The sequence below is a fragment of the Lepisma saccharinum genome, chromosome 29, assembly GCF_977018435.1.
Source record: "Lepisma saccharinum chromosome 29, izLepSacc3.1, whole genome shotgun sequence".
Taxonomy (NCBI): domain Eukaryota; kingdom Metazoa; phylum Arthropoda; class Insecta; order Zygentoma; family Lepismatidae; genus Lepisma; species Lepisma saccharinum.
Genome location: NC_139257.1, coordinates 21650265 through 21675092, shown reverse-complemented (window position 1 = coordinate 21675092; position 24828 = coordinate 21650265). Strand labels below are relative to the sequence as shown.

General features: G+C 38.0%; 1 protein-coding gene across 2 annotated transcripts in view; it reads right to left on the bottom strand.

Annotated features, from left to right (window-relative positions):
- Positions 1-1669: 1669 nt before the first annotated feature.
- Dbp80 (putative ATP-dependent RNA helicase Dbp80) overlaps positions 1670-24828 on the bottom strand; it is an 88206-nt gene continuing 65047 nt past the window's right edge. For both annotated transcript variants that reach the window (XM_083114922.1, XM_083114921.1), the window contains exons 7-10: positions 24100-24337; positions 13703-13865; positions 9932-10123; positions 1670-2299 (exon numbers count right to left, since the gene is read on the bottom strand). In XM_083114922.1, the coding sequence (XP_082971048.1) occupies positions 2235-2299; positions 9932-10123; positions 13703-13865; positions 24100-24337 (658 nt within the window). In that variant the 3' untranslated portion in view covers positions 1670-2234. The remainder of the gene's footprint in view (positions 2300-9931; positions 10124-13702; positions 13866-24099; positions 24338-24828) is intronic.

Genomic DNA, 24828 nt, shown 5'->3' with positions numbered 1-24828 from the left:
GTTCTTCAAAATCATGCTCCCTTATTTAGACTAAAATTTCAATTTGAAAATGGAAAAAAATCACAAGCCATCAATAAAGATTGTAAATGAGTTTTTAAGAAAGCCAAAACCTTTATCATCATAACGAGCAAAATTTTGAACAACCAAAAAATTTAATTTATTGTGTATCCAATTGCAATAATTAAATTTCAAAGGAAATTTATGAGGGTAATAGTCTCAATTGATATACAGACACAGATGTACTGCGAATTATTTCACTACTAATTTCCCTAAGTTATGTTCTTTTTTATATATGTTCGGGTGTCTCCAATAACGAATTCTGGATATTCCCCTGTGAACAAGACAAAGTTTATATGTAAAGCAACAAATAAATTTACACCATTTAATTCGAACTGGTAAAAGTTGGTCTAAAAATTGAAATTATAGTGAAAATAAAATATAGTCCATACCAGCTAACTGAAGAGCAGGGCCACGCATATCGGCAGAGGAAAATAGAGTGGTGAAAGCACAGCGTTGCCAACCGTACGGTCCAGACCTTAGTCCGTACGCTAAATGCACTGCTTGTGAACATTTGCTCTTGCAGTTTTATCCCTAATATTTCCCTAAGAAATTCTTAAACCAATCGTACGGACCTGGAGACAAAAATGCGGTCTGTTTGCCATGTGCGTTCAGTATTATCCTTTTCAAAAGTTTGCAATGCGGGAGGAAAACAGGAAAACTCCCGTCACCGATTACACAATCCCGTTCCTCTCACTGTTCATTGGTGGATCCGTATCGCGTCACTACTTGCGCAGAGACTTGTTCTCGTTCACCTGGTCTACAGTTAGCTGGTATGGACTGTAATTGAAGTGGCATTTTTAGATCTGGTTAAAACAGTATATCAAGATATTTGAAAGCAACAAGAAACTTGTCCGAAAGCAAGGCGTGGATAAAATGGTGTCCGAATGAACATCAAGAGTTACTGTAGTCAAAGGTATGTAATGTAGTGTTACTGGGACATTCCATAAGATTTTCTGCAGAGATTTCTATTTATTCTAAAAAATCTTGTCCTGCCGAATGAATATTTACAAAACAAATACAAAATCTGTTGGTAATTGTGTGTCGCTTGAGGTTGATAATAATGCCTTGCAATGATGTGCAAGATCAAGATTTTTAATTAATATAAAACTAGCCCTGATACAAAATATTTATAAAAAAATAATGCAAGCGTTTTTCAACTATTAATAACGCACTACATATTACAGCTACTGGTATCGGCTCTGGCCAATATCAATGGGTATAGGATCCACACATATACCCAGCAATACCTTTCTAATATATATACGTATATACAACACTGATCCATTAAATGTTAGTGACAAAAATAGAATAATTTTAAAATATTTTAATATTGGAAAAACTATTAAATTCCTAAAATGCGCACAGAAGTACAATAGTATTGGTTTCTACACCAATACCAATATCTAGTATGTAAACGTGACCATCAACCCCATAGCAAAATTACGCAAAAGAATTATATGATTCTTTAAAAATCTGCAGTTTTTTAAACAAAAAAATGTATGAAACTGTAATAATTTTTGATGGATTGACAATGTCATATATTAATTAATTTAATATTTATGCAGTATTAAGTTAAAATATCATATGAACATCCTAATTAATACATATATTACTTTTCAAAGTTTTTATTTACTTGTGAGAAACATATTAACTTTAGACACAGCAATGCCTTTCTCCTACTTACAAAACCAGTTTCAAATTGAAAACGCAAATTGATTTCATGTCGAGCAACAAGGCAAGTGTTTTTGAAAACATATAGAATCGTTGCATATTTAATTCCTTCTTGTTGTCAGAAAGGAGGTACTCACAGCAAACAAACCATTTTACTAACATATTTAATGGGACAAATACAGTAAATAGGAGTCATGCATAAGTAACAGTCGCGCAGAGTCATTTTCTCCATTCATTGCACTCATACACATCCAGAAAATATAAAATAAATTTACATTATTAAACCACTAAAAATCCTTTGCAAATAAAACCATTTCAGTTCCACTTATCAAAAAAAAAAAAATTACGGATGTATCACATGTTGGCCTCTCCAATGTCTTGACCACATTCACAGTGTGGTATGTTCATAGGTCATAATGTATTATTATAACATTATAATTATACACTGGAAACACTGTCTTGTTAATGAATATAATCCGTTCACAGGGATCGTGGTTCCACTATCACTCCTGTCCAAGTTTTTCTATTTCATCGACATCTTCGGCATCTAACTCAGCGATTTTCTTTCCTGAAAAGAATAAAGATGTATATTAATAATATTTCAGGGTGGCCACTCCAGGACCATGATAAAATTCAAGTATAATTCCAAGTTTTCAAGTCAACCTTTCCAAAAATTCAAGGGTACAAGCAGGTGTTTTCTCTATTTCAAACTTAGGTATTACCATCTTTCAACACCCACACACACATAAATATATTAACAATATAAAGGGTCTGTGCAATTTCAGTGTATTCAAAAATTCTAATTCAATTCAATTGAACGATATATATATATATATATATATATATATATATATATATATATATATATATATATATATATATATATATAATTTAAAGTGTGGAGTTTACGTTTGCCATTTCATATACTCGGACTAGAAATGCATCTACAAACACAAGTCACACATATTACCGGATATAGTAATCTATGAAAAATTGTTAATTGTATAAGATTTCAAATTTACCTAATCAATATTATTTTCCACAGGGATTTTTTCTTTTCCTTCCTCAATAAAAATAAAAAGCTAAATTGTGAGAAACTTGCCTGAGAGCATTAATAAATATGAATAAATTCAATGTATTTGGGATTTTAAAAAGTTGCAATATTTCACGTCTACAGAGAAGAATTCAAGCAGAATTCATGCATAATTCCTGGAATTCCCGGTGAGTACCCACCCTGTAATTAGGTCCTGGGACTTTACGTCCTATAAAACTGTAAAATATGTATGTAATTATGTCATAAAAATGGAAAAATATGACATAAAATTGAAGAAATATTCCCAGTAAAGCTAAAATATGCACAACTGTACTTTCGAATTTCTCATTATAGGGGAAGTCATCTTCTAGGGAAGATCAACTAGGGTGGGAGTGGGGTATTAAATGAAGTCAGAATCCCTTTAACCGAAGAATGTAGTGGGAAAATATTGTGAGGTTCACTGCAATTATCCTAAGTACAACGCCTTGAATAACGTAGTGTGGAAAATGGCACTGTTCTGGGCTCTCTGGCTGGTTCCACTCAAATATGACACCACTAGAGGCGCTGGTGTCAGTACAGCTGCATGGCATTCGTCTCCTTATAATGGAAGTAAATGGAGTTTTCGCTGCAACTTCTGATTCTTTTACATGAAGCATTTCTATGGATGTGATAATTGCTATGATATTTGGTACAGTGGTCGCAAAGATATTAACTAACGTTCTAGACAGTCGACCACGTCCTGTTATCGTTATACAACCTTAGTGACAATGATGTTCGACCAGTCACAAATATAGGAGTGCGTTGTGAAAGAAGGAGAACACATTCATATGCTGAACATATTTTATTCAGCAGGCTACATGGAACAAAGGAAAACATAAATTTCCGCTGCAACGCAGCAATGTATGGTGTCCACACAAAATACTACATTTTCGTCCATCTACACGTGACATTGAAGTTCGACCACTGTTAGAGGAGATCCTGTTTACCATGGTGTGACGCCGCCCCGTCGGCGAATAACTGTGGCAATGCGTCGGGGCATGCTGCGGACGAGTCGTTCAAGGTATTCCACATCCATGCTGTGCCATTCCTCCTGCAGGCAGGCGATAAGAGCAGCCACTGTCGTGGGTCCCCTCTGTTGCACACGTCGCTTAAGAACACGCCACACATTCTCAATGGGCGAGAGGTCGGGACTCGATGGTGGCCATGGCAGAGTTCGCACGTGATGGCGAGTCAACCATTCTCTTGTCAGCCGCGCTGTATCAGGCCTGGCATTGTCGTGTTGAAAGATGAGACGCCGCCTGTGGAACAGGTGCCTTCGCACTGTGGGAAGATGCCGCTCCAGTATGTGTGTATAGGCGTGTGCATTCACAATGCCCTCACACACGTGTAGTGGGCCAACCCCAGATGCCGTCATGCATCCCCATACCATCACTGACGCAGGTTTCTGTACCCGACGTGCATAACATTTTGCTTCATTCTGTGCCTCCTTCCGACAAATGACTGTTTTCCGTATTTTCCCGTACACAACATTGAAAATGGATTCGTCCGTCCACAAAACCCTGTTCCACTGCCGAAATGTCCATCCCCGGTACATTCATGCCCGCCGTAGTCGATTGCCTTTGTTCAACATGGAAAGGAAGGGTTTACATTTCGCCTTCTACACTCGGTAACCGCATCGCTGTAGGTAACGGCGAATGGTTCTGGTTGACACTTCGATGTGAAAGCGTTCTCGAGTCCACAGTCGTAATTCAGCCACAGAAACATGATTGTTGGTCTGGATATAGCGCCTAAATATCCGTAGGTCACGCACGCTCAGCAGGCATTTTCGACCGGGGGCCTTACCTGGCTCTGTAGTACCCGTATTTTGGTGGTGTTTGATGATGCAGTGGACGGTTGACTTGGGTAAGTTCAGTTGGCGCCCTATTTCCCGTTCACTGAGTCCATCCGTTGCAACTCCACTACTCTTCTCCTCACGGTGTTGTCAATAGGTTTGCCCCTGGCCATGGTGATGATGCACTGCGGTTCCTCGGTGCACAGCACGCTCTTATATACGGCGGACTCCCTTACCGTGTCCGTGACGTCATGCTTCCGTCGAATGCGCCACTATCTGGAATTTCCCGTATGGGTCTGGTACCTGGTCGAAGTTCAATGTCACGCATATAGATCCCCGTTTTCGTTCTTTACGTGACCTTGGGTGCAACATGCTGGGATCACGATTCTTGCCTACTCACACGCCTCCTCTTACACACATGCGTCACTTCTGCGGGTCACCCATTCCACCGCCTATGCCTCTGTGCATTTAATCACGTATTCCTTTCTGGTCGAACTTCATTGTCACCAAGGTTGTACTTTCGTTAATAATACGGGAGAAAAAATATGTGTGGAATGCTCTTGTTAACTAAATTTTTGTGTATGAATTAGGTTCAATATTATCATCATCATTTCTTTCAAAGATATACTCACTGAAGCATTTGATTTTTGATATTTACTGTCTCTTTTCTTCTGCTTTAAACTAATTGCGGCGATGATGATAATGATGATTGCTTGAAACGACAAGGGGACACACACAAAACCTCCTTAGTGCCATCGACATGAGTGCCTCCCGATGGTGCAGTGGTAGCATCGTCGCCTTGTAATCAAGGGGTCGTGGGTTCGATACCCGGTGGGGGTACATAGTGGTTCGGATTCCACTTTAAACTGTAGGTCCAGTCCCGATTAACCTTACTGTGCATCAAGTGGACTTAAAACCCCAAATCAACCAACCAACAACCATCAACATGAGTGTAAGGAAATTTTCAGGCCAATGGGACAAGCGACATGGGATGTTCACACTGTAAAATAGCATTCATTGTGCATGAGGGTCCAAACAGCAAATGACACGTTCATATGGCGTATTTGCGTGCTAAAAGTTACTTCGGTCGGGGTCGCATGCTACAAGTTACTTCGGTTGGAAAGCTCCTTAAAGGAAGGGTGCTCAGACGGAAGCGACGTGCCACAGGGGGAGTTCCTAACTAAGTGACAAGTGACATGGTGCCTTCAGTCTATTAGCAAGCATTTGCTGCTAATTGTGTGAACAACAGATCTAGGCAACACGATAAACCGCACGTTACAACAACAGATCTAGGTGACACAATAAGCCACACGTGTCACTTTGTTGCTTGTGTGTCGCTCAAACTGGGCCGTTTCCTCAGTAGCTGGCAACGTGTTGCCGTGGTTTGCTGTTCGTGCATGTACGATGCAATGAGTATATTGCTTTAGGGAGATTGCGCACCAAAGCGACAAGCGGCACGTGACACTTATTGCTTGAGGATTTCACCAACCAAACATTGGCCTGTGCTGCCAGTCATGCCGCTACGATGTGAAATGTTGCTCTTGATTGACTTGTTTCCAAGCAACATATGTAGCGTGTTGCTTTGGTATGAAAGTTGCCTTGGACCAAAGGACCCGTGTCGCTTTGGTGTGAAATCCTCGTATCGTTTGTCGCGTGTCGCTAAGGTCTAAAATCTCCTTGAGGAAACGGTGCAGTCAGAGCTTGTGTCCCTAGGGTTCGAAAGGCTGCATTGGTTGATTACCGACTGCTCGCTTCAGTGGGCCGCTCCTGGTAAGCAGGACTGGCGCTGATGGATGAACCAAATGCCAGGTTAAGGTGCCTGAATCGACGATTTGTGGTTTGTCGGCTTGGTATGAAATATTTCTCAGTATACTATTTACATTCTAACAACATAGAAAAATAAACTGTAGTTCACAATCCAACACCTGACGTCCGGAATCACATTGGAATGTTTCATCTTGTGTTGCGCATGCTATTTATTTATTAATTTTATTTTACTTTTCTTTCCAAATTAATGCCATTTCGTAACTGCAAATCACTCCACAAATATAACTATTTCCATCAATTCAAGTACCGCCTTTCAAGACAAACAAATCTACACAATATATTTCAAAAACTAACTAAGCCGCATTACTTTCATAAGAAAATTAGCAGCCGTACTGATTGCACTGCCATCTATGTTGTCATCCGTCTGGGGAACCAGTTTCTTGGTTCGTTTTCCACACTACTTATTGAAGGTGCTGTATATTAAGTTTCATTGACTATTATGTCAGATTTATACCTTTGTGGCAACTGTGTGGTGGAGCAGTCTCGCATTACTACTTGCACAGAGATTTGGTTTGTTCGCCTGCTACAAAGGTACCTGGGACAGAGTATACACACTGATATGTGCGTAGCTCAAAACGACAAGTAATCTTGAAATTCCTGTACTCGATTGCCGATAGAGTAGGGGTTGTAATATACCGAACGTCATTTTTACTTTTGACTGATTGGTTACTTATTTACGGTGATTCTCATGCCCGCACAATGACTGAGAACATTTTTCCTCAATAATGTTCGCAAGGCTATCAATTATCGACAGGTTAAATAGAAGGGTGTATTATTGTTCTGTACTAGTTGGTAAGAAAAGACGGCATCTGCTTTTAATTTCTTCATTCGTAATTCCCTTACCCTGCCATGAATAACAAACTATCCGTTGTACTAAAGGTATGAAGAATAAATTATAAAATAACCGATTACATGCAAGACAATTACGAAATTAGACAGAAATATGTCTTATTATGAGAAAATTGAAGAAATACATTGTAAAAATGCTAAATTGGTAAAATATGCCTTATCAAGTTTGTCTATTTCGGCTGATTTTCATCAGATACGTAAAGATCTCACCGCAGTATTATATCCAATGCCAAATAAAAAATATGTTATAAGTTATAACATAAAGTCCCCAGCTATAATAATAATATTAATTACTGATAACAGGTTGTTTGAATCATTTCCAAATGATTTAGGAGTAATGCTAACATATGAACATGATATTAAAGAGGAAATGAAAAGCAGACTTAATTCAGGAAAAGCATGTTACATTTTTCTTCATAAACTTTTTTCTCGCTTAATATCTAAGAAACTAAAAGTTAAAATATACAAAACAGTAATTGTAATATTATATGGATGCGAAACTTGGTCCCTTACATTGAAAGAGGAACATAAATTGATAGTATTTGAAAATAAGATCCTTAGGACAGGTGAGTGGAGAAGGTTACATAATTTAGAACTGCATAATTTGTATTCATGTCCAGATATTATTAGAATGATTAAATCACGAAGACTTAGGTGCGCAGGCCATTTGGCATGAATGGGAAATGAAAGAAGAGTTTACAGAATTCTAATTAGGAAACCTAATGGTAAGAGACCAGTAGGAAGGCCAAGACGAAGATGAGATGGACCTAAAGAAAATTGGTAAGGACGGATCTTGCCCAGGATAGGGACGGATGGAAGACCTGTGTTGCTGCAGCCATAAACCTTTGGGTTTAAGAAGGCTAGAGATAGTTAGTTAGTTAGTTATTATAACAAAGTAAGAAATAAAACTGTGCTGGAAGGAAATAGTGGAAGAATAGCAATGCTGGAAGTGATCAAGAAAAGAAAAGGGAATTTGCTAAGAGGGAACTGCTTGCTAAATGCCTCACTCAAGGAGTTCACAATTTCATAAAAACAAAATTCCCCGACTTTCCCAGGTTTTACGTATCAAGAACCAAAAACCAAAATTTTCCAGCTTACAGCTATTAGGACAATTCAAGTACTTAAACATGTGACTATATTTTAGCCAACACCACACTTAGAACCTCACTTAACCAAGTTTTTAGAATATTCACTTCACATGCTAAAGTGACAAGGAGAGAAAATGAATAGAAATTGGCTCTTGAAAAGAGATAAGCTTTCATGTAATACCTGGCCCTTATTGACTTATGGTTAACAAAGATTTTTTTTTTATGTGTGGTTTTAATGTCACCATTTATCAATGATTGTCTTGTCAACAACCTCCCTCTGTCTAGATGTTCTGACCTTACTTCTTTATAAAACGATGTTGTTTTCAGTGAGAGTCACATATTCGAGCAACCAGGAGACCTTCTTCGAAGCCAAATGTGAGAGTCCATGCGTGACTAATGAAAACTGAACTGTCTTTGTTTGCTTTATTTTACTTCGCATCTTGTGCCACTTTTTTTGGCTAATTTGATTTCTATTAAACTGTGTTTTTGTGCAATAACTGAACAGTTTGTATAATAAAAATTCAGAATGGAAGAAAAGTGGATAACATAGGTATTCCGAGTGAAAGTGATACAATAGATAGACATCATTGTAACATTTGTAAAAATGAAAACTACTTTCAATCACCAGTTATTTTATTTCCAAATTTTATTTCTGATTTTTATAGTTGCACATGTAACGCTGAAATTCCCATACGTGGAAAATTACTTACTTTGTTCTGTGCACTTGTTTTATTAACTGAAATGTGCATTTTGTAGCTTCATGCCTCAGAGGAGAAGGAATGAAATTCAGTGCAGAAAAGAGTGAGGTTCTAACAACAAGAAACAGAACCAGAAATAAACTAAGAATAAAGATGGACATGGAAGAGTTGAGGGTAGTGGAGACCGCTTCAAATATCTAGGAAACACAATTGAGAGAAGTCGAAGAATAGTTGAGGAAGTAAACAGAAGAGGACAAATGGGTGGTGGAATCTTCAAAGCGTCCGAAGATTAATATAGAACAGGGATGTACCCATGATATGCAAGAAGGTAATATATAACACATTCTATATACCAATAATTACAAACGAAGCAGAGACTTGGACAATGACAGAGAGAGACAAAAGAAAGATGCAGGCAGTGGAGATGGAATTGTTAAGGAGTATATTGGAGAAGACTAGAAGGGATAGAATAAGGAATGAGGAGATCCGACAGACGGTGGGTGTGGTGAAGCTTCAGGACAGGATAGATCAGGCACAGATGAAATGGTTAGGTCACATGAAGAGGATTGATGCATAAAGACTACCAGTAAGAGCTTACAATGCACAAGGAGTGGGAATAACGCCAAGGGGGAGACCAAGATGTGGAGAGTGTTAGAAGAAGACAAGAGGAAAGAGAGGAGTGGGGGAAGACCAGGAAAAAATGGAGAGGCTTGACTCCTATTCCGACTGTAATATTTAATTGAAAGTTTGGTATTTTAGAACTTTAATTGAACGTATTTTAAGAACCTGGTCTCTGGCATCATGTGCAACCAATGACGTAATTTTTCTCACCCGACACACGAAGGGTGAAAGTACACTTAAAAACTGCTCTTACCGAAATGATCTTCAATTTGCCGCATCACTGCCAATGTCCTGTTTCCATCCACCAAGTTAATGGCAAGACCGGCTTTCCCGAACCTTCCCGTTCGTCCGATCCTGTGCAGGTAAGTCTCGCAGTCAGCCTTGCCGCTCTGGTCAATAGGGAGGTCAAAGTTTACGACTATTGTTACCTGCTCCACATCAATGCCTAGAAAGGAGTCACTTTATTCACACAAAAGCTAATTGAGAATAGGTAGCAAGCTTGAATCAGTACTTGAAGGCTGCATACATACAGTATTATTTGATAGCTTATAGGTAGAGGAACATATTTTTGGTAAATAAAAAAAACAAATTTCAGTACAAAAACAGAGTCAATTTTGAGCTCAAAAGTGGTAAATAAAATGAAATTTCGCTGTTATAGCGGTAAAAGCACCATACAAAATAACATTTTGGTTTTAAAAAATGTGAATAAAATCCCAAATTTGATTTAAAAACTGCACTATTACACAAAATAAACATATCCCTTCTAATAGCACATTAAATCATTACCAGAATATTAAGTTTATTAATATATAAAGGGGTCCATTTTTGCTTCTCAAATATTTACAGCAGAATTAATCAATTTTCCGTGAATTGCATAACTCACAGGATACTTCAAGACTGTGGTAAATTTCATGTTTAAGAGTCTATTTCCCCTTTTTCAGTTCATTTCACATCATTTCGTGACAAAACTGGGTAGGAAAATGCACCTCACACCTTTCAGAAACATGAAAAATTAACAGAATGCGTTATATCACATATCATGTTTTCGTCAAAAACAAAATATGCATAGGCATCTACTTGTAGGTTCAAGAAATGGCCTTAAAAAGCAAAATGTAACTTAAAAAAATTAATTGAATTGTTGTTTAAGTCCACTTTATGCACATATATGCTAATCAGGACTGGACCTACAGTTGAAAGTGGGATCCGAACCACTGTGAACCCAGAGAAACCTTGATACAAGGCGATGACGTTACCACTACATGATCGGGGAGGCCCATCACTAAAAATATGCTCATCTTTTATTGGTTTACATTTTGCAGTTATGCAAAGAGCTTTATATAACATTAGTTTCATTTTCACTGGAATATCCAGTCTGTTTGAAATTTAGAATAACAAAATTATTTGTGGTGCATGAATTAGCACCACATGCTTCAAATCCAAGGATCCTGAATACAACATTTAGAAATAGACGTGGACTATTATAAATTGCTGATGTCATTTGAAAATTTTCAGTCTGTGTTAATTGAAATGTTGAAATGTATCTTGTATTTTGAAAACTTCTTACTATGTCAGGGAAAAATGGTAACATCCAATTTACCAGTAAATTAAGAGAGGCAGCAGAAAGCAAATAAAAAACCTGAATGAACACTTCAATTAACTCCTTATTTTATGTATGTGAAAAGGTGACTACAATGGAATTTGATTTTGAAAAAGAACTGCTTATTTAGACAAGTACTTCAAAAGATGCTAACCAGGGAATTGATTTATATGTAGTAAAAATGTGCTTAATCTGTAAATACATATTTAGTTATTTTCACCAAAATATGGAGTTAAATATGGACTTAAAATTGTAAAAAAAAAAACATTTTTAATAAGACATTACACGAGCTACATAAAATACAGTCTCAACATTGTAGCTATTACCGTAGCCGTATTGAAGATTGATTGATTGATTCGTTGTTTTAAGTCCACTTTAAGCACAAAAAGGCTAATCGGGACTGGACCTACAGTTTAAAATGGGATCTGACCCACTTGTGCCTCCACCGGGTATCGAACCCGGGACACCTTGATTACAAGGCAACGACACTACCACTGCACCATCGGCAGAGAGAAACCAGAAGCAAATTCGATACGTGTGAGACAAAATCGTTCCTTCTGGTGCTGTTGGGCAGGCAACTATTTGGTCTAGGAATTAATTCGTGCGCCTGGACAAGAGATGGCGTAACGAGCATATCGTCCCACAGTTCCATGTATCCACACATGCGTTGAAAACTCCTGTCAGCACGCATCGTTCGTAGTATAGGGCAGTTGATTGACGCGTCAACAACAGCATTTTGTAGTCAACTGAACATGGCGCAGTTCGTGCCAGATAAAGTGTTTTTGCGGGGTGTTCTGCTTCATTACTTTAACATGCAGAAAAGTGCTACCGAAAGTCATCGTATTTTGGTGGAAGTGTATGGTGACCATGTGCTAGCTGAGCGAACGTGTCAGAAGTGGTGATTTCGGCCTGGAAGACCAAGAGCGACCTGGACAGCCAAAAAAATTTGAAGACGAAGAATTGAGAGCATTGCTCGATCAGGATTCGTGTCAAACGCAGGAAGAACTTGCAGAAGCATTAGGCGTTGATCAAACAAAGCCATGGGAATGATTCAAAAGATGTCACATTGGGTTCCACATGAATTGAAAGACAGACACATTGAAAGACAAAAAACCATTTGCGAATTGCTGCTTCAAAGACAGAAAAGAAAGGGGTTTTTGCATCGCATTGTTACTGGCGATGAGAAGTGGATCCATTACGAGAACCCGAAACGAAAAAAGGCCTGGGTGAAGCCAGGTGAACCAGGTCCTCACAACCGAAACGAGATATTCACTGTACAAAGGTTATGCTGTGCATATGGTGGGATATGAAAGGTGTGGTGTACTATGAGCTGCTGCAACCGGGTGAAACTATTAATGGAGAACGTTATCGACGACAATTAATGCGTTTGAAGCAAGCTCTGGCCAGGAAACGACCAGAATGGGAGAACAGACATGATAAACTTATTTTTCAACATGATAACGCTCGCCCACATGTCGCAAAACCGGTCAAAACCTATTTACAAAATGTCGGATGGGAAGTTTTACCCCACCCGCCGCATTCACCAGACGTTGCTCCTTCGGACTACTACTTGTTCGATTGCATGAATAACGATTTGATTGGACAGCGGTTCACTTCTTCAGAAGATATCGAAAAATGGGTCTTTGACTGGATCGCTTCAAAGGATGAGGACTTCTTTCGCCAAGGAATCCGTAACTTGCCTGACAGATGGGCGAAAGTGGTGGCTCGCGATGGACAATATTTTTCTTAAGGTATTTATTTATTTTGTGTTTGAACTACAGCTTCAATGTGTGCATAACAACCGCACGAATTAATTCCTAGACCAAATAGTAGCGAGGGTGGGATTAGCAATGGGCTGCTCCACTTGGGACTCTCTTCCAACGTTGCCAAAATAACGTTTGTAATAACCAGGAGCTGATGCTTGAGCCCTCATTCTCCATTGTTGACAACAATTGTAAATGAACAGGAATTTCAAGTGTTTTACAATAGCAAGAGCAAACAGTTGGGAGGTATAAAATTGAAACAAAAATTATTATTGTTCTGATGACAGAAAACTTGTAATTAATGCAATTGGAGGGTATAAAAAAAGTCAAACTTTCATTTGTTTAATGTCGTTTTGGACTTTGTCACTTATTCGCAAGAAATTCACACAACTCTTTTGATCACAAGGGGACATGTAGTTATTGCACGAATATGGAGTATATGTTGAGAAATGTTCTTAAATATGGAAATAATATGTAAAAATAACTAAAATATGTAAGATATAAGCCAAAAACTAATACAATGTACAAATATGGGGAAAAAATGATTTTTTTGAGTCTACATGCCATGATGTCCGAAGATAATACAAAATATAACTGACTTCAGTTTCATACATAAAATATGTATTTACATATGTATCAACACACATGTATACATTACACTCACCCCTAGATAACACATTTGTGGTTATGAGTACTTTCTCTCGGCCATTTCTAAATCTATCAAGCACAGCTATTCTTTGTTCTATTGATAGTTCACCGGTCAACAGGGCAACTGCGTGGCCTTCACGGGTCATCCGTTCAGCTAACCAACTTGCTGTTCTTCTGGTCTGAAAATAACAAATTACATTTTCTTAAGTTTTGGTTGTTGCAAATAAACATGCTTCTTTATGTAACGGTTTGGGGGAAAACACACACACTCCCTTCGTCCGACATTTATTTATACTTTGATCAATGTTATGGTTATAACAGGAATAGAATAAATATATAAAAATATAATAAATGAGACATGTTCATTTCACTGTTAATACAGTTCTTTGCTTCCAACAATGTAATGATAGCTCATATGTCAAATCTTATTGACAAAGTCTCATTTTGTAAGTTTTATTTATTAAATTTATCTTATTGTTGTAACTATACTATGTATAAATGTATGATGAAGGAAATGCGTGTTCTCACAAAAATTTACATGAAAAAAAATGTGTGTACTTGGTTGTAACAATAACAGAAAAATTCTTCAATGCAAGCAATATGTATTTATTAGGGTGACCCATAGTTAATGTCTGATTTTAGTAAAATAATGAATAACTTAAGCAAAAAATGTTATCTTTGAAATTTAATCCAGTACATACCATGGTCTTAACACATATTTCAATTAAATTATGGATTCGCTGGTGATAATATTGGAAGAATATTCTTCTTTGAATGAAAGAACACTCCCAAACTTCTACCACTGACTGAAAGAAACATTGGACTGAGGTCGGAAGGCTTGGAGGGGTGTTCTTTTGCATATAAGAGTTCAATATACTTCACTTCCTGGAGTTTGACCTGGGTTCAATGCTGTTTGCATGGTTCTGAAGTCTCAGTACTTGCGTTCCATTGGTTGACACCAGGTATGTTTGGGGTAAACCTCTACATATGCTCGAATTGCTTACAGTACAGATAGATACCAACCAAATGGAAGCAACTCAAATTACACCACTCTTGTAGTCAAACTCCACACATGAATTCAAAATGTCCTCTCTGGAACATGGTATTTTAAGTTAGCCTGGGTTCAATCAATATTTCTGCATATCACATTCCAGGAGTAACAAAAAATTGGGATAGTTTCAAGTCCTGACTGATGTCAGTTAGAAGTCAGAACAAAGAATAAAAAGACAGGACTGTCGCAACTAAATCAGGACACGCTGTAACGTTATTGATGAAGAAATACAAAAACCTGTCACGATACAACAAATGCCTCAATATCAATATGAATGGTGTCCGGATTATAACTGACAGTTTTGAATAGTTATTATATTTCTACAAACCGAGCTTTTTGTTGAAGCATTGCAAAAGCAATAGTACATTTATGAATTTGTTTCAGCAAGTTCTCATACATGTACAACTAGCGGTGGCAGCACTAGTACTCAAAAATGGTTTGATTGATTTGGTGTTTTAAGTCCACTTTATGCACAGTAAGGCTAATCAGGACTGGACCTACAGTTTAAAGTGGGATCCAAACCACTATGTGCCTAAGGCAACGACGCTACCACTGTTCCATCGGGGTCAAACAAAAATGGCAACATTACTGAAAAAGCACAATGTGTGTGTGCCGGTATTCAGACAAAAAGTGTTGTGCAAGTGCAACTTTTGCCATGTTTCACAAGGATCTTCCATTATGTAACACCATCAAGGCATGGAAGGAACAATTTTTATCGTCAGGGAGTGTGATGAAGCATCACGGTGGCGGCAAACTCCAAGTGTCAGACGAACATGTTGAGTCGAAAAAGAGATTGTTTCATGTGTAGCCCATCTTGCATCTAGTATGATGGGTAATGCCAACGTGATCAAGAAATCAAAAAAATTTCGCTAGTATATGTCACAGAAATCTAATGAAAGAGGTAATTTTAATGGAACTTTGTTTACTAAATTTGCAAACAAAAATTCATAGTTCCTAAGATTGGTTTATTTTACTTCACATTTGTACTACTTTGGCTAATCGCAAACATAAGGATGAGTGAACATTCACAAAGAACACCCATGCCCAGGTTGGGATTAGAACCCGTGACCCTTGGCATCGTAGCATGCTGTGCATGGATGTCCGTCAGGGTTTCTAGGAAATAAATGTGACTATTAAAATTTTGACATCTGTCACCATTACCACTTTCTTTTTTTTTTTTTTAATAGAATTGATGTTTAAATCTGGCGTGGACGGCCAAGTTGTTTAACTTTTAATTTAATATCGTAACCTTGGAAAACTGTGTACGTAATAATGCTCTAATCTGACTCATCTTCACTGACTACCCTTCTCTTTACACACCATCGGACACTTTCACTTCACTAAAAACAAAAACACTGAACAATTTGAGACACCGAGTCAAACACGGGATTCTCACCTTGCTTTGTTTATACTTTGCAACCCAGCACAGCAGACGGTACATCAACAATCAGTGTTACTAACAACAGAAATATAATTATCTGCCAAATGAACTGTGGATCTACAATTTTTAAAATTCAGTGCAAGAAATTGAATTATATCTCCAACTGAAATTCTTATACTGATAGATTTTCCGTGTGATTTTTTGCAAATATTAAAGTAAAAAATCCCCTGGTGATGCAAATTCCCTTTGATATTTAGACAATCCTTTTTTTTACAGAAAATGTCTTCAATATTGTCGTCAGTTGCAACACCTGAATGTCTGTGTGTGCGTGAGAGCAAGGGATATATCTTTTCTTAAGGAAGAAATCGATAACAAAAAAGTCTGGATGGTTCTTTAGATGCATCTATCTAAATGGTTATATAAATTTGGACCCGAAGTAGATTGCTCAAATAGTCGCCAAGATATAAGGTTTTTCTGAAATACGTGTAAAATTTGAAAATCGCACACAAAGGCAGTGGCCAGAGAGAGGTTAGTTTCGAAAACCCACTCGGCAGTCTAAAGGTTCAGAAACAAAGTACACAAACCATAACCACAACTCAATGCAATTTTAATTTCCAAATATTAAATTTAACAAATACCAGTACAGGTATATAACTATGTAAATTCACTATACTGCAAAAACAAATGCAAAAATTCTTGACCACGAGCATAATTTCTAGACTTTTTTCTTGACGTACCTGTTCATTTCTTGACTTTTTCTTGACATTCTTGACTGGTAGACATCCTGATAACACTGATCGGCATGAAAATCCTCCTACGAGGATGAAAGGGTGTACCTTATAGATTTCGAGTCGCTGATTACGAATATCGCATTGAAAAAGTTCCAGCACGTAAGGTTTTTTCAGGGGGCATTTTCCATAAAAAATTACCGAAAAATTGTATTTTTGTAATGAAATTGTATTTTTTATGCTTGGAATGCATAATTGTGTATTTTACCTCAATCCAAGAATTGTTACTATATCCTAGGAACATTCTTTCCCCTGCCCCCACAACTCCCCCCCCCCCCGAAATAGAAAAAAATTCCAAATACACCCCACCCACTCCAAAAAAACAGTGAATTCTGCCACAACACACATTTTTTTGAGAATTCCAGATAAATGTCAAAACAAAAATGTGAATAATATTGCATTTTAACATTACTACTGGAAGAAATATTTTCACGATGTCCCACGAGCCATAAGTGACTGGCTCTAAAATGAATGGTATCTTACAATTTTTAACTATGTGTGACAGGCTTATTTGTGTACATTGGAGTTCAACGTTTTATTTTCGTTACACTCTTCCTACACTGTCACCTCGGCTTCCTTCAAGGTAAAAGGATTCGTAATCAACTTGTGGTCATTCGTTGGCACCCCCTTGTCTAGACGACAAACAGGATGTGGCTGGAAAAAGGTGCCAAGACATCCACCTCATTGTCCCATCAAGCAGATATTTTACTTCCGAGGTGATCGTGGTGTAAAAGAGTCGCGTTACTCTGTGTCTGTTTATATCGTTAAGGAAAAATATTTCTGCGTGAAATATTGACATTTGTGTTAAACCAACATGCCACGAACTTGCAAAAACTCGGTAGATTCATTCTGCTACATATGTGGGGAAGTGGTCTTCAAGGGGCAAAGTAGGCATGGTCACAGTTCCTAAAGACAGCGTACCACCTGTACTTTGGGTGTAAAGTCGGTGACCAGGATCGCGATTGGGCTCCCAAACAAAGTTGTAACTCGTGTGCGCGTACACTAAAAGGATGGTTAAAAGGTACACATAAATCGATACCATTCGCCATACCTATGGTTTGGCGGGAGCCCCGGGATCATGTTGCAGACTGTTACTTCTGCCTGACCAATATTACAGGTTTCTGAAAAGGCACGAAGCATAAAATACAGTATCCTGACTTGGATTCCGCGAGGAGACCTCTCTGCCTGTACCCGTACCACCAGACTCATACACACTGAGCAGTGTTTCATCCGACAAAGAACCTGCGACTTGTCAGGATGTTGCACAATCTTCGAGTACGCATTCAGATCCCAATTACGCCCCAGTGTCTGACACTAAGGAATCACATGTGATAAGTCAGGAAGAACTGAATGATCTGATCAGAGACTTAAACCTTCCGAAGACCAAGGCCCTGTTGCTTGCATCACGACTTCAACAATGGAATCTACTTGACCGAGATGTGAATATATCGATGTACAGAAAAAGAGAGGTGAGCCTAGTTCCTCATTTTACAAAGGATGGTGATTTGGTGTATTGCAGTGACATTCCGTCGCTTATGGAACAACTGAAATTTGACTACATCACTGAAGAACTATCTCGGGAATCATAAGTCACCTAATTACAAAGACATTGTGGGCAGGTTAATTACTTCATTTCGTACCATGGGATTTAATATGTCCCTCAAGTTACATTTCCTGCATTGTCACTTGGACTTCTTCCCTCAACAGTACAGCTTGGGTGAGGTCTCCGATGGACACGGTGAAAGGTTTCATCAACAAATAGCTACCATGGAGAGGCGCTACAGTGGGAAATGGAGTGTGAATATGTTGGCCGACTTCTGTTGGAATGCGACATGCGAGACACCCTGTACAAATTACAAGAGGAGCAGGAACACCAATTGACATGCAAATGTTGAACTTTTACTCTTTATGTAGTTTTATCTGCTTGCTTTATATTGAAATTCTGATGATGGCATGCAATTTTATATGGGGGGAGAATAGCACCTTTGCGTGGTAATTGAAACCAGCTCCCACCCCCTCCCTCAAAACTGGTAAGTCTTGGAGAAAAACTGGTTGCGGATTCGAACTCAGGAGTTCCAAATCTATAAGAATCACCTTATTTGGTTCATGGGAGCGACAAAAATTTTAATTTTGCCGAACAGTGTAATTTATGTTTTTGTTTCTAGCTTCTCCTTGGGTCATTCCATGCCATTTCAACGAGGTCAGGACACCCACCAACTCCGATTTCGATTAAATTTGGTATACACCCTTACTGTATGGTTGAAAGAAACCCCTTAATTTTTTTTCACTGTATCTCAAACGGTTTTCATTTTATAGCACTTTCAAATATCATCAAATCAGTGTTGTCTGTCCGTCTTAACACCCTCAACACAAGATACCATTGCTTACATTTCATTTCTTATCTCCTTAACCAATCATCAGATCTCTTTGAAATTTTATACAAAGTTCAATGAAATAATAAGGATTTCAGAAAAAAATACATTAGTACTCAAAAAATTTTACAAATGCCTATAAAAATACCAAAAATGGATTTGTAGCCTAATTTTTGTGGTGGGAAAAGTAGGTTACGAAAATCTGAATTTTCATCATGTGGGTATAATGGAACCAAAAATTTTTGATGTTGAAAATCATTGCAAAGACATGCTCTTTCTCTACAAAAAAATAAAATTTTTGGTTCTTTAATTCCTTCTAACGAAAATTTTACGTTTTTTGGAAATTGCCTAAAATTTCAGGGTCAATCCCTACCAAATGGTCCAGCACTGGTCGCTCGACCATTTTTAAAATTTTTCATTTGTTTGTCGTTGTAACCCCTGTACAAGGGTAGTTCAAAACAGGCATTATTTTTCTAAAACTAGACTTCGTTTGAAAATGGCGGCCATTATTGTTTCATGACTTGCAACTTTCTTGCCCTTTGCAGACAGTTGAGATAATTATGATAACTCAGCTAAGAAAAATTATAGAAATCTGGGGTAAAAAATACTGTTTTCAGTACATTTCAGGCTACATTTTATGTTCCGTATCTTTTTTCACCACATCTAATGCAAATGGCTGAAATGAAGGGTTAAAACTGATTGATATTCAATTTTTGAAGGGAAATCAATGTATAGGATATTTTCTTAAGTAGGTAAGCAATAAAATATCAGAGCTATATTTTTTTAGAGGAAACATGTACATGCAAAGTTTCACCAGAAAATTTTTGAGCTCGGTTACTGGTTTCCGCATTGAGTTAAAGCTCCTTGAAGGTGCTCATTTTTCTTAAAATTTGGGCCCCAAATATATGTCTGGTTGGAAAGGTCTTCCCGATGGCATAGCGGTTACGTCGACGTTTTGTAATCAAATGGTTCCGAGTTCGATACCCAGTGGAGGCACATACTGATTCGGATCCCACTTTAATAAACTGTAGGTCCAGTCTCGATTAGCCTTCCGTGCATAACGTTGACTTAAAACTGAAATCAAACCAATATCTGGTTGGGAACCTAATAAAATTTGATATTTACTGCATAAAGAGGTACCTGTAAAAAATTTCAAGATTGATATTACATGATAACAAAGTTACAACAGGGGGAAGTTTGGCAAAAACAAACAAATTTACGTTATTAGTTATAATTATAACTATTTACTTTTAATGTACTAACATGCAATTAAAATTATTGTACGTATTAATTAATTGCAACATACGAATGGCATAGTAAGTCCATTAGTAACTATTATCAAAGAAAAGGTGTGTACTGGCGTGTATCGAATATTTTCTGCTGAAGATTTGGAGGTACATGTTTAACCCTTAGTACGCCCCACGGTCTGACGAAAGTAAGCCCAGTGTCGCCGAGGCTTTGAGCGGGAAATTTGAATTCGTATACATAATGGAGAAAAATCGTAATAACTCTGGCACTATGGGACCAATCTACTTCGGATAACTTTTGTTTTGCAGGCAATACATTGGTGCATGCAACCATGTAAAATTTGGATGCCCCAACCGCGGGGGGGTTACGGGCGGGGGCTGCATGAGCCGAATTTCAATGAAAAAAAAACATAAAAATGTGGAGTTTGCCCCCTCTTCTCCAGCTACTTTGGGGAGAAAACCGGAACTTTTGCTTTTTTTCAAAGAATGGACCTTCCGCAACAGAATGAAACTTGATTCATGTTCGTGGGTGCAATACAATTTGAATAATAAGGCAAAACGTAAAACTCTAGCGAATTTTAGCCAATTTGCATATTATTCATAAAATTGTTATAACTGACACTATGGGGCCAATCTACTTCGGATAACTTTTGTTTTGCAGGCAGAACATCAGTGCATGCAACCATGTAAAATTTGGATGCCCCAACCGCGGGGGGCTTACGGGCGGGGGCTGCATCCCCCGAATTTCAATGAAAAAATCATAAAAATGTGGAGTTTGCCCCCTCTTCTCCAGCTACTTTGGGGAGAAAACCCGAACTTTTGCTTTTTTTTGTTCGCACTTGCATCTTGTGTAGCTACTGTGAATCTATTTCTCCCTTTTGACTCGGCTCTTTGTGGAAATATGTCCGGAAGGAAACGATTTTGCATTACGGAAATCGATGAGCTGTTATATGATACGAAGTGTTTATGGTGAGGCCTTTGTTAGTCCTAACAGAGGAGGGAAGGGAGCCTTTGCAATCGTTTGTTTTGTCTATACTTCTGGATAGACGCACGCTTTAGACTCATGCTTCTGGCCTCTGGCTATCGTCAACCTTCATTGCATTTCTAACACCGCCAAACCTCATCCAATCCCCTCTCTCCTTGCCCTACCCCCTCCCCCCCTGCCACTACTTCAGCTGGATCACCAGGTCTAAACATAAAGAAGAATGTGTGCCTGATCAGTACTAAATCACAGCGTTGGAAGCTTGGAGGAAAACAGCATCGTAAATACCAAGCATTTATTGTGTCTGTCAACTGAAGAGCGAACACGTGTTTGGGTGAGCCCAAACACGTGACATATTCCGAGAAAGGAGGGGGGGGGGATTTGGAATTTTCGAAACACAATTGCAAAACATGTTCCCGAACGAACTGTCAGTGTTTCAACCTCAATATACAAATATAAGTGTGGCAAACCCTCAATAATTGTATCTAAAGGTGTTTGTAACATATGTGTTACAGCGGCTACAAGGGACATACAGTAGAGCGTCGATTATCCGAAGTAATTGGGGGACATGGGTGTTCGGAAAACTGGTTTGTTCGGATAATCGAACTGCACATGTTTATTTGCCAAAAAGAAGTACTGTACAGTAAATTTATTCATAAAAACCGGCATCTCTTTAAGTATGTATTACAAAGTAACGTACAAAGGCAACTTTAGTAGGAATATATAGTATGTGGTACAGTTTATTAAACAAAAATATGTACATATAAAAAGGTAAAAAGGTAAAAGGTAAAGTGTTCCCCTGTGCTTAGCACCACGCCATGAAGGCGTATAGGGGGTGTGGGGGTAACGCCCCACACTTTCTTGATCCGGTCGTGAGTGGGGGTGATGTGATCAGCATCACGCCCCTGACCGCCTTTACCCCCCAGGGTTTCCCCCAGGTACCCATGTTATTCGACGCTGGGTAGACGCCGGGGCCGCTTCCACCGTTAGAAAAGTTCCCGGATTTGAACCGGCCGGGGATCGAACCCGGGACCTTCAGAATGGTAGTCAGACGCGTTACCGACTGAGCCACCGCGGCCACTACATACGCATTTTGCATGAACAATACACACAGTACACAAAATTAACGTTTAAAAAAATCCTTTATTTTGGTCTGTCTAAGCAAGCCTACACGCTTACGAGCAGCTAAGTCACGTACTTTTTTCATTACAGATATCTGAAAGTGAGCGAGTACACAGTTCGGTTAAGCGGTCGTTCGGTTGACCGACGTTTGGATAATCGACGCTCTACTGTACTTTTTTTGTAACATATGTGTTACGGCGGCGAACTAAGGGTTAATCTAAAAAAAAATTATAGCTCTGATATTTCATTGCTTACCTACTAAAAAAATAACCTATACATTGATTTCCCTTCAAAATTGAATATCAGTCAGTTTTGACTCTAAATTTCAGCCATTTGCATTAGATGTGGTGAAAGAAGATATGGAACATAAAATGTAGCCTGAAATGTACTGAAAACAATATTTCAGATATTTCTATAATATTTCTTAGCTGAGATATCATAATTATCGCAACTGTTTGCATAGGCCAAAAATGTTGCAAGTCATGAAACAATAATGGCCACCATTTTCAAACGAAGTCTACAAAAATAATGCCTGTTTTGAACTACCCTTGTACAGGGGTTACAACGACAAACAAATGAAAAATTTTAAAAATGGTCGAGCGACCAGCGCTGGACCATTAGGTAGGGATTATTGACCCTGAAATTTTAGGCAATTTCCAAAAAACGTAAAATTTTCGTTAGAAGGAATGAAAAAACCAAAAATTTTATTTTTTTGTAGAGAAAGAGCATGTCTTTGCAATGATTTTCAACATCAAAAATTTTTGGTTCTATCATACCCACATGATGAAAATTTAGATTTTCATAACCTACTTTTCCCACCACAAAAATTAGGCTAAAAATCCATTTTTGGTATTTTTATAGGCATTTGTAAAATATTTTGAGTACTAATGTATTTTTCTTCTGAAATCCTCATTATTTCATTGAACTTTGTGTAAAATTTCAAAGAGATCTGATGATTGGTTACGGAGAAAAGAAATAAAATGTAAGCAAGGATATCGTGTGTCGAGGGTCTTAAGACTGAAATATCATCAAATCAGTGTTTTGTCTGTCAAAGTGCTGTAAAATGAAAACCGTTTGAGATAGAGTGAAAAACATTTAGGGGGTTTCTTTCAACCATAGAGGAAGGGTGTATACCAAATTTCATTGAAATCGGAGTTGGTGGGTGTCAAAACCTTAGTTTTCTGCGTTGATTTGATGTGGAATGACCCCCTTACCATATTAAAATAACACACTTTTCAAAACGGTCAGTCCCACTTGGGACACCCTGTATATGGGCTGTGTAGGAAAATACTGTAATACATGCAACAACATTGTACACCCATTATCCAACATTGTCCAAATATATCTAACAAAATTCTTTGTACATTTACACTGAAACACCTTGTATACCCCTCATTAATTTTGCGATCTAAAACCAAGCAATTTATACAAGCATACAAGCACATTTATTAACGTAAGCAGTATACTCACATGGCAAAATATCATTGCCTGTCCAATTGTCACAACACCATAAATATTAGAAATTGCAGAAAACTTCTCGTCTTGACTTTTACACATTACGTAGTACTGTTTTATATTATCTAAACTCTCCTCTTCTCGTTTCAATCTAATGCTGACTGGATTTGGAACAATGATCTCAGCAAAGTTCATGACTTCCTGTTCATACGTTGCAGAAAATAACATCATCTGACAGTGTTTCGAGAGGTTCCTGGAACAAATCAAATCGTTAGTAATCTACCAATATCCTTTGATGATATGTATGGACAAGAGGTGCTCCTTAATAACAAAACTCATCTCCCCCCACAATTCTGTTGGAAAAAGAATTAAAATTAACCAATTTGCATATAATTTCCAGGATATTTAACCTCAGCATTTTTAATACAGCATGTGATAGATTAACCTCAGGAAAGCATTAGCTGGTATTAGTGTTTAAATTCCAACCAAGAATTCCCAATACCTACTAGTATTCGCAAACAGTAATGCATCAGACGGGCATTTTATCTAGAGGCATGCATATTTAGTGTTTGACGGAAACTTGAAAGACACTTGGCCCGTAGGGGGCGATGGATGGCTTGCAGATCACGTGACTTGGAAATTCCAAAAAAGCCATATTCAAAATGGCAGTTCCGTTGCTATTAGTTGTACAAGAAAAACAAAAAATACCACGTGGTAGCCCGAAAACCCTTCCTTTTTCCAAAG